The 20,155-nt window shown below is 39.0% G+C and overlaps 1 protein-coding gene across 2 annotated transcripts in view; it reads left to right on the forward strand.

Annotated features, from left to right (window-relative positions):
* KCNT2 (potassium sodium-activated channel subfamily T member 2) overlaps nucleotides 1-20,155 on the forward strand; it is a 281,538-nt gene that overhangs the window by 202,874 nt on the left and 58,509 nt on the right. For both annotated transcript variants that reach the window (XM_042463483.1, XM_042463482.1), the window contains exons 15-21: nucleotides 4,430-4,538; nucleotides 7,053-7,202; nucleotides 11,018-11,247; nucleotides 12,909-13,125; nucleotides 14,090-14,195; nucleotides 15,738-15,910; nucleotides 18,422-18,493. In XM_042463483.1, coding sequence (XP_042319417.1) covers nucleotides 4,430-4,538; nucleotides 7,053-7,202; nucleotides 11,018-11,247; nucleotides 12,909-13,125; nucleotides 14,090-14,195; nucleotides 15,738-15,910; nucleotides 18,422-18,493 — 1,057 coding nt within the window. The remainder of the gene's footprint in view (nucleotides 1-4,429; nucleotides 4,539-7,052; nucleotides 7,203-11,017; nucleotides 11,248-12,908; nucleotides 13,126-14,089; nucleotides 14,196-15,737; nucleotides 15,911-18,421; nucleotides 18,494-20,155) is intronic.

A 20,155-nucleotide genomic window follows, 5' to 3' on the forward strand; every position in this document is an offset into this window, starting at 1 on the left:
CTCTGGCTTTTGGCTGCTGAAGTCTTGCAATATTGCAGCCCATTACTCAACTTCCTCTTTTGGGAGGACAGACAGGTTGTTCAGATCAGTCCGTGTTCAAAGCAACTCGTTCTGTTCAAAGTTCTCCATTGTCCTGTCAGTTCTTCATCATGGCGACTCAGGAGATAAGGTTCTTCCCGGTCATGGTTCGTCACACCTGGACGGCACCCCGCTTCAGCTTCCAAGTTTTCAGACTTTCCTCGCCTCGGTTGCCAAATACTTTCGTCACATCAATGCTCTGCGCGGAACCATCTTGTTTGGTCCTTTAGCTATGTTTAAAGCACAATCCCTTGGTTCTTCGGTTCTTCAGCTCTGGGTTTAAGTCAGAACTCACTCATTCATCTTACAGCTGTTGTTGTTGTTACTATTATTATTACTATTATTGTTGTTGTTATATCTTTTTGATAAACAAGGGAAACAGGAAACATTAAAACCTGGAAGGCTCACTTGATGAGTATCATCATAATCCTATTGAAGATCCATTTCACAGTATGTTGAATGCAATAGAGATCACTTTTCTCTCCGGAGAAAAGCTACACTGTCTAGGGAAAGGATATTCCATTTACGCTGAGCCTTGAATTACTCCCAGAGAAGGCTCTATGGGTTACTGTGAAGATACTGCTATCGATGTTCTTGTCAGCTGTTGCAAGCAAAAAGCCTCAACATAAAGTGTTGTAAGCCAATTGGTTCTGAGCTTCTTCCACAGCTCCTTAGAGACTGGGCCAATCCCTCCTCCTGAATCTCATCAGCACAGCACTCAGAAGAGGCATAAAAAGAAAATGAAGGTCAAGGAAGTCAATGTATCTCAAGCACACTCCTAGTTGTAGCAACATGACATTTAGATCTCATTCCTCAGCCTCCTACCCAGCCTGAGACCCCTCACAAGGGTATTCAGGAAAGGAATGCCTTTATCCTTATCTCCATTGTCTCTTGACATCCTTCAATCCAGTGGAGTGGAATGACCATCTCCCAGTGTGAGAGCAGTCTCCACAAGCTGTCTTGGTAGGCACAGTATCCAATGGGGATATTCTTAACTCCTTCCCACAAATCCTAGCTCACACCCTCTTCCAGACCACACACGATGTAGTCTTCCATTACCACTTCAGGAATGGCCTCCTGTTCTGATCACATGCTCACCACACTGTTGCCATCGGTCCCATAGACCACACATTTGTGAAGTACGTGTTCCAGATGTACTGGATCCATTTTAGGTTCAGATTCACTCTATGTCCTTTAGTCCATGGGTCACACTGGTCTTCATCTCTGCAAACCACAGAGAGAAGCCCATAGTTGCTGTGACAGGAGGCCTTGATATAGGAAGTCTGGTGCAAAAAAGACAGGATACTACTACAAAACACCTCTTTCTTGAGGCTACTTCTTTTACCATGACTATGATTATACTCACCATGTCCATGATGACTTTGACCATTCTCATCTAACCAGTCAGTGACATAAAAGTTCTGTACCGACATTGACTGTTATGGTCTCTAGCCAGCTGAGCTCACCATTGTGAAGGCCATCACGTACCACAGTTCCTATCCCTTATTAACCTTCATTGAGATCACCTCACATTATGTCCTCTGTCTGTCTAGATATCTATCTGCGATTATCTCCACCAGCACTGCTTCATGCCTTAGACTCCTTGGTACCACTGGTGGATCCAAAGGACACCACACTTCCATCTCTGTTGCATGTAAACAGGGTCATACAGACTATTTACCAGATTCCTCTGGATTGGATATCATTAGATTCTGCCTCAAATTCTGCCTCAGAGCCCTCTGACACCCCTGCTCCGGATTTTCCCCTGATGATGGTAGGAGACCACAATCTGGCCTTCCTAATGGATGATGTTCACAAACAAGATGCTCCTTATGGTGAAGGTTCTAGACCTCAATCTCTGACCCACTCTTTAGACACATCCATAGCCATGCTCCAGCATCAGCTTCAATGCTGCTTCTACCATCAGTCCTGCAGGTGATTAGGTAGTCCTGGTTGACTTATCCTCCCGTAAACTTCATAGAAGATTGGGGTGGTTTAGGTGAGTTCTGACTGAGTTTTTCCTAAGCCTAAGTCCATTTTAATCAATGTAGCTCAGTCAAAGTTCTCTCACAGATAGCACTCCACCCCAGCAGATAGAAGTTAAATGTGGTGTTATGTAACTTCAACTCTGAAACCACTGTCTCTTTTTGCATAGTGAACTGTGAGGTATACATGGGGGTCTATCAACAACTGGCAAACAGATATCACCCTATCTTGGCAGGCTCTTGGATAAGGACAGAAGGATGACTACAGAGGTACACAGGCTAGCAACCCATCAAATAAATATAGTCTGTACTCTGCTGACTGCAGTGGCAAAGTGTTGGCCAGTGCCATTGCTTTGTGTTGCCATGTATGACTCTTGTTTTCAGATATCTTGCATCAAGAAAGGGCTACCAAAGAAGATCTTCCCTTTGATGAAAAAAAAAATTGCTTAAGGCAGATTCAGAGGGTAGACTCAAACATATGCACAATATGCTTTCTGCTCTACTCATTTCCAGTCCCAAGCTCAAATGTCATTTAGACTTTTCTTTTCTTGGCCTGGAGAAGACTCAGCAACCCAGATATATTTCATCTTCCAATGCCATCCTCTGAAAAGCCCCCCTCAACCAGCAAATACTGACCTCAGCCATTTAGGAAACTATACCATGTTCTGACTAAACAGTGCTTTTGACTTTTGTGTGACCAGTTGCCATGCCATTGTCACTGTACCCTTTCTCAACAGACTGGAGAGATTTCATTATAGGAGGCATGCTAAAGAGTTTTGGAAGACCCACACACACACAATTGAGAGTGTTTCATGGTTCTTCCTCCTCTTCCATGATCAATGAAGAAGTGAAACCCCTTTTTGCTGAAAATCGTAATGGAAACTGGTGCCTCTCACCTGCATTGGGAATTCTTTTCCAGCCAATTCATTGTGTGAAAGTAGGAGGGGCAGGCTAAGCACCATTATAGAACTTCAGGATGCTAATTTCTTCATAGAATCCAGAATTTTCATAAAGTAATTTAATTTCTGGGGTAAATGATAATCACCATATTGTGAACTTTTACAAAGTGTATATTTAAAAGTGTTTAACTATCTAAATTGTAAATAAAACATAAATCTCTCTGTACATTACAGAGGGATTCATGTGCGGTGAAATTACAAGAATTTGTAAATGTTGCAATTGTCCCTGTGGAGAAGTCCCTAACTTTTTAAAAAATACAACTTTGATTTAACACTTCCATTTTTTAAAAAAAAGAACTGCTCATAGAAACTGTCCCCTGCATTGGGAATTGTTTTCCAGCTAATTCATTGTGTAAAAGCAGGAGGGGCAGGCTATGCATATTATAGAACTTCAGGATGTTAATTTCAACATAGAATCCAGAATCCCTCAATGCCATTCTTCCTGTATTGTTTTGCCCTTGGGAAGCAAACCAGAAGGTTCATTATCCCAGGGATTTTAAGGAGAAAGAGAGTGTGTTCGAGCTCATCGAGCCCTATAAGGATATTCTTTACAATTGAGCTGATCCTGTCGTATTAGTGGAACATGCCTTTCCATCACATTTTTAAAGATTCATAGTTGGCCCTCCATATTAAAGGAATCTGCATTTACGGATTCAACCATCCACAAATTTAATAAATATATGTATGTATATATGTGTATGTGTGTGTGTGTATAGTTCTAAAAAGCAAACCTTGATTTTACCATTTTATATCATGGACATCTTTGCTAGGCCATTGTACATAATGAGACTTGAGCATCCGTGGATTTATGTATTCTCAAGTGGTCCTAGAACAAAAAACCAGCTGATACCAAGAGGCCACTGTATTTACATGGCTACTCTTACATTTCCCCATATTTTGTTTTCATTTTCAGAAACGAATTTAAGTAGCTGAGTTTAAATTTCTTTGGGTTTTGTGTCTGTTTTGATACTTCTACAAATTTGGACAGATGGAGTATGTGAGTTAACTGGCCTAGGTTTAACATAAACTAAGAATACAGTCATGTATTTGTGCTTGCATAGAAATCTATTGACTTCAATGAGGCTTACGGCAAACAAACAGAATATTTTCATGTCAAGTTTTTCAAACCTACAAATACACTTCCAGACACCAACCTTTTCTAGCAACTGTAGCACTTTATCTGATTTCTGTATGCAGCGTCAGCTAACCTCTGGATGCAAGATATGGATAGGAATGCCCCAGTAGATATTGTTTACTTGGACTTTCAGATGATTTTTGACAAAGCTGTTCACCAAAAACTTCTGAGAAACTGCTAAATTTTTCCTATGGGCTGCTAGCTAGTCATTTGTAACTTGAAATACAATTCTCTCTCCTTTCTTCCCTCCCTCCCTGTTTCTTTCTTTGCAGATCATGTTGTATGTGAGGAGGAATTCAAATATGCAATGCTAGCATTAAACTGTATTTGTCCAGCTACATCTACACTTATTACTTTGTTAGTTCATACCTCAAGAGGACAGTAAGTATAAGAATTTTAATCATGTTTCAAGGAATTGATTTCTTTGTTCCTGAGGAATAAGAACAATCTATTTAGAATGCCCACTTTTCTCCATATATTGAACTATGTTGTTCCTTGGTTAGGTCACTTGCCTATGAGCTTTCTTCTCTCTCTCTTGTGTGTTTTTCTCCCTGTAACATGAGATCTAAAGACAATTGCTTGTACCTTTTTTATTTTAGGTGAAATTAGCAGGGTTTCAAAGTACAGCAGCTCCTGTTCTGGCACAAGAATTCTGGAATGTTTTGCCTATAAAGGTCCACTAACAGACATCTTCACTCTTCTATACACTATTTCATGTAAATTAGCTATATCAGCAAGATCTAATTTCTGTAGTCTGTGGCGAAAAATTAAATATCCAGAAAAGTTCTTTGAGATAAAATGTCTTCTATTCAGAGAGCTGGTACCCACATACTGGACAGTCTGGCAAGAGTAGTTTAGACAATAGAACTGGTTTGGGGGAGTCATACATCCCCAAACCCTATATATTGTATATTCTTATATATTCTATATACGTCTATCATAATTAAAGGTAAGCTTGGGATTTGCTCTGGAAAGCCAAACATTTTGTGTCACCACATCATGTACCGGTTACTAATTGCTTAGCCACACTTGGGAGCCATGCCAGCTGATAGCTGTCATATGTGTGTGTGAGAGAAAATTTGTATATCCTCTCCAATTTCTAACCAAGGTGCTGTATCCATTTAGAAGACAAGTCTCAGCATGTTGGATATCATCTTTCAACTTCAGACTAAAACTCAAAGTTGAATCGCCATCCCACTCACATGCAAGTTACCTGCCACCACCGCTAGAGAGAGATAGTGTGCTGCTTTCCATCTGCTATTATGATCTGATACAATTGTCAAAAAATGGATTTGTTGACAGAAATTATGCTGGGGATGTATTGCACACATCATACCATATTAAGATTGATGGCCTGCCTATAAACATTCAGGTCTGCATCCCTACCTGTGCAAATTCATTGAATGAGTCAGTTTCATTTAAGTGTTGACTTAAAATTCAACCATTAATTCAGCAGGACTAACCCAAAAAATGGCAATTGTTGTTGAGCTGCAACTCTTAGGCGCTGTAGCCACATAACAGAGGTGAGGAACACTGGGAGTTGCAGTTCAACAACACCTGAAGGGTCATACAGTTCTCACTCCTGGCCTAGCAATGGGATTCTCGTCTGATTCTGTATTATCCCTTTTCGAGGCCTATTGCCATTTTTAACCCCATTCAAATATGTAAAAACAGGTGTGCACGTTTGTCTGTCTTTCTTCTTCTTTAACAGAGTTGCAATACCAATAATGCTTGTGTGCCAGGGAAGAATGTGAACAGCTTCATTTTCCCTGTCACAGAGATGCAACATGGAGGAAAGGTGTGCCAGATAGATTTCTACTACTTAGGTAGCTTTTACAGCAAAAGGAGCCTGCCAAAAGACAGGTGGCATCCTCCTGTGAAAGTATTTCTGTGACTCTATTTCTGGCTTAGAATTGTATTACAGTGTGAATTCCCATGTTGAGGTGCATGCTGTGTCTAATTAAGAAAATGAGAATGTTGCAAGGAATATGTGGCCATTGTGTTTGTCACTAAAACACTGGCGTGTACACGTTGTGCTGTTTAGGTTTTTGTATACCCCCTCCCCATAAAAAAACCATGACACATCTTGGCAAGGAAGAGCCAAGATACTGAAGATGTCCAGTTTACAAGAACACGCAGAAAGAAACAAAATGGAAAACATCACTACTTGGCAACCGAGAACACTGAAGGGAAGAAAATGTAGCTCTCTCAGCATTAATATGCTCAGTCAAGAGCATACACAATTTTGAGCCCATAAATATGTACCAATTGTCTTTAATAAATAGTTAACATGAGATGAGAAAATGTTTGCTTTATCATTTCTAAGCATGCATAGTGGCTTCAGTGTCAGGCAGTGAATCCATTCCAGGTATAAGTTGGAACTTTAAACTTGCTATCTATGGTTCTGGATCCATTTGGGGGATTACGGTTTAGTAACCTAGATAATTTCTTTAAAATTCAGTAAATGACGTGGAAATCAAGTGCTGCCACTGGTGTTTAAAGTTATTTTTGTTTAATCACAGCCTTTTTTTAAACAAACAAACAAACAACTTTTTTTAAATATACAGAGTATCACAAAATGATTGTACCACCCAACCTGCCCCTAGTGAATTCTCATATTCGATATTTTTACCAGGTAATTCAAAGTGTTATAATGTGGAAAGGTTGCCACAAGGAGCAGATGGAAAGAAAACAATACTGTTTTGCAACAACAGGAAAGGGAATCACACCTTAGTAATTCCATGCATGGCTATGTATTCTGGAAAGACGAAGACTTTGAAAGAGAGCTTGGCACTGTTGCTATTTATTACCGCTGGTATAGCATGATGAAAATGATGCATCAAATATTCATCTGCTTCATAGAACACTGATCCTTTCCCCCCTTTTGTGTTTCAGAGAGGGTCAGCAGTCACCAGAACAATGGCAGAAAATGTACGGCAGATGCTCTGGTAATGAAGTCTATCACATTAACCTGGAGGAGAGTGTGTTTTTTGCTGAATATGAGGGAAAGAGTTTCACATATGCATCTTTCCATGCACACAAAAAGTATGTTTCATTTCTAACCGTGGAATTTAATATGACTTCCTTTTAAAAATTCTTGCTTTGCTCCACTGGGAATGCACTAGACTCCTTGGTCTGCTGGGTGAAGCCTGCTTGCTGGATTGCAGAACCATCAGCTTTGGACATTTTGCAATTCTAGGCTGTAAAAACTGCACACCTTTACTGGAAACAGTGCTGGAACACCTATCCATTGCTCAATGAGTTCCTAATGAGAGATATCAGGAGCAAAGCTTTCTCAGAAACAGCAACCTCTGATCTGAAAGCCTAGAAAAAGCAGCACAGGGGAATAACTTTTCTTGGATAAATGATGCCCTGCCTGAGTGCCACTGTCTTGATCACTATTGCTTTCTTCATCCCATGACAGAGAACCAATAGATTGGCCCTCAGGAGAAATACTCAGGGCATTATGCTTGTTCCCTCCTCATTTCCATCCACTGTAAAAAAAAAAAATTCATAAAGCTGCTGTTAGTCTATGTGCCACATTTTAGCTGGGCCTTCCTTAACTTCTCCCTTGACCCCAATCCTATTACCAAAGCCTTGGCATAGCTACATCTGACATATTCCTGGCTTGAACTTTTCCCCCTTTAGAAACTCTGAACCCAGTGGATGCCTCTTGTTCATATGGAAGTGGCAGGTATTGTGTTGCATTCCAACCAAACAAAAGTAGTAAACTGCAAAGCGGTGCAAATATTTTATAAAGTAAATATGACATTGCTGCTGGTTTTTTGCAATGTATTTTGATCAAATTAGTGTTCTAACCAGCAAGGTGCATTTAGGAAAAGCTGCTTATACCTCAAAAGTTGTTTCAAATACTGCTTCTTTGGATTTCCTATTAGGTGAAGAAAAGTCCAGACAAATTCTACTCACCCTTTGGCACAACAATACAAATGAGAAACAATGTGTTATCTACCACTATGATAGTTTTCTTTTGCTGATTGTTTGCCTATATCCATGCTTGGGTGATTTATATCTTAGATTGAGCTGTTCTCATCTTCAAAGATGAGTCTCAGAGATATAACAAATTATAAAAAGAGATGCTTAAAAATTAGAAACAAAAGTATTTTCTCTTTACCTGTGGTTTATGAATAGATTCTACGGACACATTATAGTGAGAAAAGTATGTGATAACAGTCTTTACTCATAAATGATATAGTTTTACTGTGATGACTACTTTTTTGTGGTAGAACATTATATTTCACATGATTTGTCCCCAAAAGGGGGATAAAATTCTGGTTTGTGGAGTTAACTGTCTTAACATAGAAAAGATTTCCCCCTACCCCACTTAGCTTCCCCCAAATTCTGAGAACACAAGAGAGTGAGTTGTCATGCATTCTTAGAGTATGGGGGAAGGTAATTTTGTGCAACCCAGGACTCAGAAATAGGCTTCTTGGATGTCTATGTTTGATATTGGCAAAGCCAATTTAGTGAGTCCTTAGAGTCATATTGTTCTTTGATTTGGGAAATTGCCTGTTCCATGGGGACAATTTTTCCAGGCGGCCTTCCCTAACTTTGAAGGACCACTTAGAAGTCAGGCATAGGAGGAAAAGGTTTGCTTGAAGCTGACAGCCTTTTTCTCTTAACAAAAATCCAGGTGTTTTGTTTACCTTCTCTTGTGCACTACACTAGTACAATAAAGTGTTATACATCTTAGAGATGTAACAGGATATTACAATTGTGTCAACAGGATTGTGGCCAATGTCTGTGATATTTTCAGTATGTAAAGAGCTGTAAGCAAGGGAACATCATTCCACCAGTATCCCACAGTATATAATTGACATTACATATATTTAACTGATTGAATGCTGATTTTTACCTTCATTATCAAAAATCCTAAAATATGACTATGTCTCCAGAGCTTTTAGACTTGCTTCTCCAGGGAGTTAGCCCAAAGTTTTGTACTCTAGCATGGCAGCTTTATATTATCCTTTCAAACCGTGTTTGCCCATTAAGGTCCAGGGAAATCAGGCAGAGTACTGGTGGCTACATTTTTGGCCAACTTTCCTCCATCCTGATGGGATAGCCAGTTGACAGCAATACCCTGACACTCCACTTGCTAATCAAAATGACAAGAAGATGGATGTGGTCCCTTACAGGATCTAAGGCAGTTGTGTGTAAAGAACTTGTAGATTCAGACCCTGGACATCCCCATGCCACCACTGTGGAATGAAGGAGCAAGAAGTGGACAATCACACTTCCAGGACTCACATAGGACTTTGTAACTTTGTCTTATGAAGCAGATTGCTCCAGAACATTGCCACAGGATAAATATACTATGTAAGAGGTATTTTGATAGCAAGCTTACCCTTGACTTGAGTACAGAGTGCCAACAACTTTAGGTATATGGTGGTACACCTTGGGTACCTTTAGTCTCAGAGCACCTGACGTAGGACTGGTAGAATAAGGAGCATGAACTGGCTTGATCTCATAGCCATCCACCTCACCCTTCTAGCATTCAAGCAGGACATATCCTGCATGAAGATTCTGATGATGGGCAACACCACAGTGAAATAGTAAGTGAAGCAGAGGAATATTCAGTAAAAATCTCTCATCATTTCTGATTTATTTTTCGCAGAAAATCTGTATAGTACTTTTCATTTTCACAGAAAATCCCAAAACATTTCATGAATAAAACTGTAACAAATGTCATAAATTAAATTAATTAGTAGAAGAATTTTAAAAAATCACCAGTTAACAAGAAGAAAAGGAAAGAATCCAGTGATGAGGACTGAGATGTTGAACAATCAACAGGAAGTGAGATGGCACGAGACTTGTGTTTAAACTAACCTCCAAAATCCTAGTACTACTCTGAATGAAGTAAACATTTTACTGTTCGAGTTCGAGTGTTTGCTTGCTTGCTTGCTTTCTGTGCAAAGTATGACACATCCTGGTGCACAGTATGAACTGCACCTTCTTTATGCAAGTAGAGTTAGCTATGCAAACACAAACCACAGTCTACAGCACCTTAGAGACTGTACCTATAAGGATTTTTGCATGGTGAAGGAATGAGCGTGATTCTATAGCTTACACAGTGTGAAATGCAATCACTCTATGTGGATACTCAATGTAAATGATTCTGCTTCATCAAAAGAAGAACTGCATGAATGGAGCGGTCATGAAAAAATGGCATGCCTATATCATTTGTCATATTTATGTGGTTATTGGAGGGAGGAGGTGATCATATTGGCTTTCTACTCACAAAAATATTTTGCAAGTCCCATAGATATCTAACTATGCTCACATGGCTGCAGGCTGGTTCTCGTGTGTCTTTAGGCACTATGTTAGTCTTATAAATCAAATTCTAATAACAAGGGGAAATCTATTGACTAGTTTATATCGACAGAGAGCTGGAACAGACTGGCAAGTTAAGCTGCCTTTTCGGCAGCTTTGGAGCATGGTGTTTACATGGCACATGTTCCCAGGCCATCCAGAAGTCTCCTGGCCATTTACATGGGGGCAGCTCCATGGTGCTCAGGTGGTGTGGTGTTCACATGTTGCATACCGCCATGGCATGCGACTTCAATCTGCCCCTTTTGCAGGTCTATTTCAGCCCAGAGTCTATCTTTTGAACATTCGACAAATGCATTGTTTCTTGTAGAACTGGTATATTTTTCTCCTCCTTTGAATTAATATTGTAATTTTTTGCTGTTTATTTTTGGTTTCAGTGTAATGCATTTTCATATTGCCCATCCTGAGGTTTTGCCCTAATATGAGAGACTTACAGAAGCAGCTACACAAACATTTCAATACCTTGTTGTCCAGTTTTTGCTAACCTTGTGCTATTTTTTTATTTTAAAATTAAGGTTCGGTGTCTGTTTAATTGGTGTTAGGAGGGAAGACAACAAAAACATTTTACTGAACCCAGGTCCTCGTTATATTATGAGCTCCTCAGACATATGTTTTTATATCAACATCACAAAAGAAGAAAATTCAGCTTTCAAAAAGCAAGAACAGCACCGGAAAAACCACTTATCCAAGTCCTTTTATCATGGACCCTCTCGGTTGCCAGTGCACAGCATAATTGCTAGTATGGGTAAGCAAAACGGAGGCCAGTCAGTCAAACATCATTATTGGGTTGGCCATCAATCCCAACAGAAAACAAATAGCCCTCCCAACAAACCGCACCAAAACAAAGCCATAATAGTACTAAGAGATACAGCTTCTTTTCCATTTTCTGGGAAAGCAGGAAATTGGCTCCAAACCTTGCAAGGTAAAGTACTGAGACCTGCCACTGACAGTAAGGTCACCTGTTGCAAGAAGCCAGCAGCCAGTCAGATTTTCTGCACATCAGACTAATTATCAAAAACTACATGCAAACCTTTGGTACAAACTGCAGAACAAATAGCACAGTAACATAAACAATGAGGAACATTGTCTATAAAAATGCCACAAGAGCAGAAACTAGAATTATAAAGCATTTTCCTAAAACACAACTTACTAGATTCCTTTTTTGTAAAGAGATCATAACAACATCTATACACTCCTACAGATTGTAACCCATTTATACATCTATACCACAAAGATATATTTTTTTTTGCAAATTTTATATAACACCTTATGCTTAATCAGTTAAGAACAAGTTGTTACCCAAAATTTGGTAGCTTTAATCATTTAAGCATATGGCCCAGGGATATTGAAAGAAAATAATTTGCTTCTCAAATTTCAAATTAAAAGTCTTCAAAAGGTTATTTATATTTTGTGTCACTTCCAAAGAATTTAAATCAATCCTTCCTTTGTATTATAGAAGATTTGGACAATGGCTTTTCCTGCAAATGTTTTAATGGATGTCACAGCATTGACTCCCTTGTATGTCAACAGTTACATGGCCTGTTTTGGCTGCTGTTAATAATGTTTCCATGTCATACACTCATGCAACAAAGCAAAAGTGTTGCAAATTCTTAAGCTGTGTAATATAGATGTATGTGAGTTCTTGCCCCAAAACCATTACTTTTAATTTTGCTAAAGTGATCATACAATATTCTGTCTACCATAATGTTTCAAATTCTTTCCACAATAATCTTAATCCAGTATTAAATACAGATAAAGTGTCATGTCAACTGCATATAACAACACAAATACATGAGAATTTTGCATGACTGGAGAAAATCATTTTTTTATAATTTATTTTTATGTTTTATTTACTACAGATACTGTATAACTGATATAAAATAAAGGGGGAAAACACTGTCTTCCACTTTTAAATCTATTCATGTTTGGAACCAATTTACTCACTGTTTCAATTGTACAAATGTTGATGCTGGAAGTAAAGTATCCCCTCAGTATGTTTCCTTGGTTATTCAGGTTAATAGGGAAGTTAGGAAAGTTGAATGTGTCGTTAAGGGCCTTTTGTTGGCTTGAATGCAACAGGGATGATGAACTCTCCTAGATCTTTTCCATTCTGCCTGCATCTTGGTGGCAATAGCACATATCACCTTGGTGCTAGGAACTGGAATTAAACACAATGATGAAGCTCTTCCAGGGAAGCAGTTTCTGTAAGCTTGTTTTGTTCTCAACTGGCAATCATCATGTACAGCACAGGTTCCCTCCACGGAATAGCTAAAGGGGGCTGCTGCATAGTTCCAGCTTCCCCCTGGAAGTTCTTGAACCCATTCTTCTTGGTTAAATTAAACATGCTGAGATTTTTTCCTCCACTGTTACTATATTCTTCTGACTTTTCTCTGCATTTCCCCCCAGGGACGGTAGCTATAGATTTGCAAGATACAGGCTGCAGATCTCCAAGCGCAGCTACCCTAACCCTTCCTTCAGAGGCAGGCAAAGCTGGCAGAAGGCCAAGCATTGCACCCGTATTGGAGGTTGCTGACTCTTCAGCTCTTCATACCTGTGACCTCTTAAGTGACCAGTCAGAAGATGAAACAACTCCCTCAGATGAAGACGTTTCAAATGGCTTAGAGTACGTTCAGTTCAAATATCTAAGCCTTTATGTTTAAAAAGACATGGAACTGGGAAACGGAAATTAGTTTTCTGTGGTGGAACTCATTAGAAGCAGAACATTAATATTTTTATCCGAAATATCTGCTCAGGTGCTAAAGTGATGCCTTCAAGAAAAATATTAAATGGAAAGGGAAAATGAATAAAAAACCCTACTTTTGAACAGAGCTTGGGAAATTACTTTCAAGGAAACTGAACATAATGACACACTGAAGCCATCTATAACTGAGCGGTGGGAGCATGATGCTCTGGCACACAGAGCATTATCCTACTACTGCTAATATGGATAGTTTCAACATGTTATTGTATTTATTCTCCTTATAAATAACTGTGAAAGTGCTGTTTTAAAATGCAATGAATACTATATGATACATGTTCTTCAAAAATCTCAAAGCCCAGTTGTATGAACATGTGTTATATAATGAAACTTGTTGAAGCTACTAGAAACAACTTCTGAGACTGTGGTAACCATTATTCTCTTTGAAGAGAGCAATTCTTTTCAGGAATAACACAAAAGGGTACAATCTATACCAAACTAAAAACATAAGGTTACCACTCAAATTGCCATGACTCAGTTGGATGAGCAAACTAGTGATGTTTATATATACAAAAGTCAAAAGCTTGACTCCCCCCCCCATCTCAGAGATTCCCAGAGAAAAGATTCAACAAGTGGGATGGAGAAACAAATAGACCAAGGAGAGAGCAATGGGGGCAGAGAACATAATGCTGTTTTAAAGATTTCTAAAGGGACATTTTGTAGGTTTATTTTCAGGGAAAGAAGCATAGCTATTCTGTCCTTCAAGCGAAGGAAGGTATAGCAATGCGGGGTGGGGGCTTACACTGTGAAATCTCTAGCCAGTGGAAATGTTTTGTAAGACTGCTTATAACTGACAACCATATTAATACCAATGTCTTCCTTGCCTTAGGTACCTGAAAGGCTACCCCCCTTACTCCCCTTATATAGGAAGTTCTCCCACATTCTGCCATTTGCTTCATGAAAAAGTGCCATTCTGCTGTCTAAGATTAGATAAGGTAAAACTATACTTGTTTCATGTAGAGACCTGCAATGGTTTTGCTCCTTATTGGTTTAAAATAAATAAATAAATAAATAAATAAATAAATAAATAAAATTTATTATTTTTAATCCCACTTTTCTGTGATGAGACAACAGTAAAAATGGGGAGAATTTTTGAATGTTTGAGAAACGGTTTTAAAAAACATGTTTGTGGCGTGTTGAGAAACCCTGATAAGAAGAAAAACTGGGCTGATGAGAATTTTCAATTTGGGCGCTATTTTGTGCAGAAAACAGATTTTCTGCATGGAAAATAATACTTAAGTACAGAAATATTAATTCCTGGATAGAAAATATTTTCTGTGCAGAAAAAAAGCTATTAATGGGATATTTGTCTCTCATAAAATTTGTACATGGTTGATCTGCACACAAAACAGCATTTTCTGCACAGAAATACAGACTTTTCTGCAGAACAACTAATATTCCTGCATTGACATAATATTTTACATGCTAAACATGTTGTTTCCTGTCCTAAAAAAATGCTGTTTTCTGTACAACTTTGTACAATTTTGTGCTTAAAAGTCCTAAATTGCAAATAGCTTTCAAAAACTGTGTGCTTTCAAAGATTTTCTCAGAGAAATTACTTGTTGCTGCCTATAAGAAGAAGCTTTGTGAAGAATTAGATTTCTAATATGAACTCAAATCATGGTTAAATCGTCAGCCACCCAGGTTTAACGTAGTCACTATCTAACCACTCCCAGAAACTACTTGTTGCCCTTGGCTTTCTGAAGGAGGTAGTAGTAGTTTTATGTGATAATGTTGCCACAGAATTTGACACAAGTTGGGTTTTCACTTCAAAATCTATGTGAGTCGTCTTCATTCTATTGGGAGCATTGGATTCTTTCAGAGAGGGTAGGTCATCAATGAAAGTCAGGAGATGTTTTTATTTGTTTGTATTTTTGCATGTGACTAAAATAAGTGCTGTCCCAAGACATGTTGCTACTTGATGCAAATAACAAGGATGTATTTACCACCTACCCTCCTTGAATTTTACTTCTGGTGTTGACACGTTCAACCCAACTTGAAAGCAAAATGGCAGTTTACAAAGAACAGGGCAGACTGTGAGTTGCACAGGGGCCTGTTCTCCAACAGAGAGGAATAGGTCAGAGCCTTCTCCTCTTCCCTAACATCTGCTGACGGAGGCAGTTGTCTCACTCTGCCCTATCAAAGAGCTTCAGAAGCACATTTTCTCAGTATGAGTTGCTTGTATATTTAAAAAGATAAAAGGCTTGCATGCCCATGATCAGAAAAGACTTCTCGTATCTGGTAGACCAGATTATGTGAGCCAACAGCTTGTTATTTAGCTATCAGTCTTATTTTGTTCTACTATTTAGTACCTAGAATTTTACAGCATATAAGTACACTTTTGTGTGTGGAACCGTATGTTATGATGGTGACAAACCAGTTCAGTTAAATATGTTGAAAGTGTAGTCTTGTGGAAGTTTCTTCTGTGAATAAAAACACACTGCCTTTTTTTAATTATTATTACCTACTGATTATAGGGATGCCAGCATAATTACTATGAAGATGCCAAAGCTTATGGATTCAAAAACAAAATCATTATTGTTGCTGCAGAGACTGCTGGGAATGGACTCTACAACTTTATTGTTCCTCTCAGGGCTTATTATAGACCGAAGAAAGAGCTCAATCCCATAGTATTGCTACTGGATAATCCGTAAGTGGATTTTTCGTTTGTTTTAAATACTTGCTCTTTTATCACACAGATTAAAGATTCACTTTCAATACATGGCATGTGTTATATGTTGTGGTGAACGAGTTCATTAAATTAGTGATTTTAAATCAGAAGCATTGTGGCATTAGTTCTCTGACAATGGTCAATAGTTTGGGAAATGCTAACTTTATTTTATGCCTCAAAGACAGATTTGCAAGACCAAGAATAGAATGGTCTTGGAAAAACAGGGAAAATGAAGCAAAGTTTCTCATCATTGTAGCAACAAATATGAACATCCGTATGCATTAGCATGCTATTTGCATTGGTGAATATTGTAAGATGTTGGGGGGGGGGGGACATGCTCACCACAGCCAGTTCTTGGGCACATGCACAGATACAACTGAAAGGTTTTCACTTTGCTTTCTTGTTTGATCAAAGAAAATTGCTTAGAACAGTACACCTTCCGAGAAAGCCTGTAAAGGATATGCTCTTGGTGCTTTGTAAATGAAAATGTTACCTGACTCAGCTGCATATATTCTTTATGTTTCTACTAGTAAAAACTTCACACACCTTCATCTTGAATGTAATTTAATTTATATTTAGTCCTATTGATGATCTACCACAGATTAGTGACACCAGACCAGATACAGATGGTTGGGGTAAATAAAAGCCAGTTTATTACAAACCTGGAAGGAGCAAGAGCTAGGGGCAGGTTCAGGTGAGGCTAGGTATCATCCCTTGACTATCTCTTAAGCCTTCCCTTGGACTACACCAACCCCTGAGCCTCAGGGTCAGTCCAATCTCTGGGCTGCTCTCCAGCCAACAATCTACTGGAAAGCAAACCCACCCTATTCCCAGGACTTTACAGGTGTGAGCAAACCCCAGGCATGCCTCAAGGGTTGACTCCTTTCACACTCCCAGGTCCCAGGTCCTAGCAAGGTAGTTTCAGAACCCTACCATTCACCAATACGGTGCCAAGGTGAACACTAAACTTTTATATTCTCTCCCTACTACCTGCCGAGTGAAAGCCTATTTACCAACACCACCCATAGCCAATTGTGCTAGCTCCTTGGATATAGTGTGGGGTACAAAAAAACCCTGGGTAAACGGAAGAAAAATCTTACCTAGCCCCAAAGTGACCATCTAGGCTCCCACTGCAGTGAGGACAGAAGGGTGGACCATAGAATAGCTTCATGAAAGAGACACATTGAGGTATGGGCAGGCCTGTTATAGTCTCATACTCTGCCCCCCCCTCCCCACCTACATCCCATTGCCTCATGCCATACAAAAAGCCTCCCCAGAGAGGCAATCAAAGCGGCCCCTTCCTCAGTGCAGTGTGTCACACATGTGTGGGACCCTGCATCAACTTTCACTAACAACAATACTGAATCTGTGATTTGTGGTAAACATCTATCAGAGTTTTTCTATCTAGGAACCACGATACATGAAATGCTTTTAAAAAACTCTTTCAACTTCAGCTTCTCATATTTCACAGGACATAGTATTTGGACTCTAAACCAAGGGTGCCCTCTAGTGCTTGCAGTGCATGCTTGTATTTTAAAAGCACTACTTCTGCTAGATATTTTTTATGTACTTCCTGATTATGTGTGACAATGTTTCTTTTCCCTCACAATAATAAAAGAGACTCGCCCTTACTAGTCACCACAGGAACTCTTAGTATGACAAAAAATGTAAGCTTTGCAATTATCACAAAATATAAAATACAGCAAAACAGTTTTCTGAACATGAATTTCACTTACAAGAAACTTGCAGCAGAACACAAAATTGACTTAATTCAATGATTGTACAAAATCAGTCTAACAGATTTAAACATGCTCAAGTTCCATTGATTTCAACAGGATTTATATCCATGCAGTTGCACATTGGACCATTTTATATGGCATGCAATGACAGCTCTGTAGTAGGTTGATTTACTTCAGCTAGCACAGGAAAGCTCGAACTTTCTGATAAAATATTTCCCACCCACATTACTGCATCATTCATCTCAAGCCTCTAATCATTCTGGCTCATGTCACAGAAAAAATGGCTTCCATGAAGTGGGTATAAAGAACATCTGTATTGATCAGTGAACTGTCATTAACCATAGTATTTTGTATAATACTGTGCTGCAATGCTTCCGATTAAATATTTTTGTTTAAAATACTCTTATGTGCATATTTTAAAAAATGAGTAAAATCACAGCGTTGGATTCCTACTTAGTCATGGTTATATACATTAACTGAAATCCATGGGACTTACCCTGATCATGACTAACTCAAATTTCATGGATCTGCTCTATGTATGACTAAGTCTAGGACCAATCAAGTGTTTTCACTGGTTCTAACAAAATGAAACACTGTATGAATAAACTGTTCTGTATGTTATCTTAGAATGCATTTGCATTTCCAAGGTGGTGTAAAACTGTTTTTAAATTGATTTAGCATTTAATACTTGCCAGTTATCACACCACATTTGTGATGTTATCTTTCACTTTGTGACCCATCTGCTGCTTAGGCCAGATATGCATTTTCTGGATGCAATATGTTGGTTTCCAATGGTTTACTACATGGTGGGCTCTATTGACAAGTAGGTAAAACAATCCTTGGAACACTAAGTATTGTAGTATGTTGTGATGTGCAGTGTCTTGTAATTGCATGTACATGTGTGTGGTACCATCTTTGCATGCATATTTGTTCTTAACCCTTGTGAACCCTTCAGCCTTGTGAATTTAGAAATAATACTGAAATTGCACACAATTACATGTTTTCTCGTGGCTGCTTCTGAGACGTAAAAGGCTCAGGTTTATGTTGATTTGAAATGGAGAAGGATTTGGGAAAGTTCTAATGTTTGCCACAAAGCTAATAAAGGGCAATTAGAAGCAGATCCAAATCAATGGAGTTGTAGTAGAAACAACTTGATGGACTTGTAAATGAGTCTCCTGAGTCCAAGCAGAAGAGTCATCTACAAGTCCATTGATTTAGATCATGAGAGATTCAAAAAAGGCCAGAAGTTATCCAGGGTCACTTCATTAACAAAGGAAAGGCTGGGCAAATCCATCTTAAATAAGGAGTGGAATTTGCATCCGGGGAGAAGGTAGCTAAGGAGATGCATACTTGTCCAAAACTCTGAGATTTGGATGATATGGGACTAGGATAGGGATGGTAATTCTTGATTTTCCCCATCTTGATGTGTGTCAGGAAAAATCCATCTCTTTTATTTCTCATGCTGTCAGGAGGTGAAGGAAACATCCCCTGCCCTGAGATGTCAGGAAGCTATTCAGCTTTCTCTGGAAAATGCACATCTTTCATTGAAAAATGCTCAGCTTTTCCTGCTGCTTTTGGGTACTTTTGGGTACTGCTTTTCCACAACAATAATGTTAGAGGATTCAATCATTTCACCATTTTTATACTGCATCCAGATTAAGGTCAGTTAGGGGTAAAGGAGTTCTCTAGCCCCTCTGACTTCTTGAAAATGTTACGCAGAGTGAATAAAGTGACTTATGGTTTTTTCCCCTTAAATATCAGGCAAAGGGACCTTCCACAAATAGAGCCCTTCTGTTTGCAGAAAGCAGAGCCTGAATCCAGCTAATCGTGTTTATTTGGACAAGATCCTGTCAATGTATTTTCCTTTTTTGACCCCAATTTACCAGTTCCTTCACTGGCATATGTGCAGATATGAATACACCCTATTAAAATGAATACAATTGTGACAGTCTTGTCATCTTAACAGTTTAGCAGATTGTGATGCCCAGACACCCTCCAGATGGCTGTTGACGAGCTTACAGTAAATGCCCTGTACAATATTTAATTCTCTGAAGCTGTTAAAAGAAAAATTTAAAAAAGGATCTATAAAGCAGTTATAATGAGCTCCATTACTAATGCCCATGGAACCTTGCATGTCTAACAGAACATGGAGTTGTTCTGTAAGAAAGCGGGAGCCCCTCCTACATAGTGCTGCTATGCCCTCGCCAATCTACTAGGGTCAAGCTTTTCAGTGAAAGTCTGTCCCCCCATTCCTCCCCTCTAAACAATCTCTTTGAGCCTTCCGCCTTCCACATACTCTCAGGAAAAGATATGGAGAGAGTAAGACAGAGAGAGGGGGGATGTAAAGACATGGGAGAAACAAGTTGGGGAGGGGGGTAAAGATGCAGTGGTGAGAAACTGACAGTACTACACCAAGTGAGTGATCAGATAAGGGTTCAAAATATCACAAAGTGCAAATGCACAACTACTCTACATGTATGGACTC

Source organism: Sceloporus undulatus, chromosome 4 (assembly GCF_019175285.1).
Source record: "Sceloporus undulatus isolate JIND9_A2432 ecotype Alabama chromosome 4, SceUnd_v1.1, whole genome shotgun sequence".
Taxonomy (NCBI): domain Eukaryota; kingdom Metazoa; phylum Chordata; class Lepidosauria; order Squamata; family Phrynosomatidae; genus Sceloporus; species Sceloporus undulatus.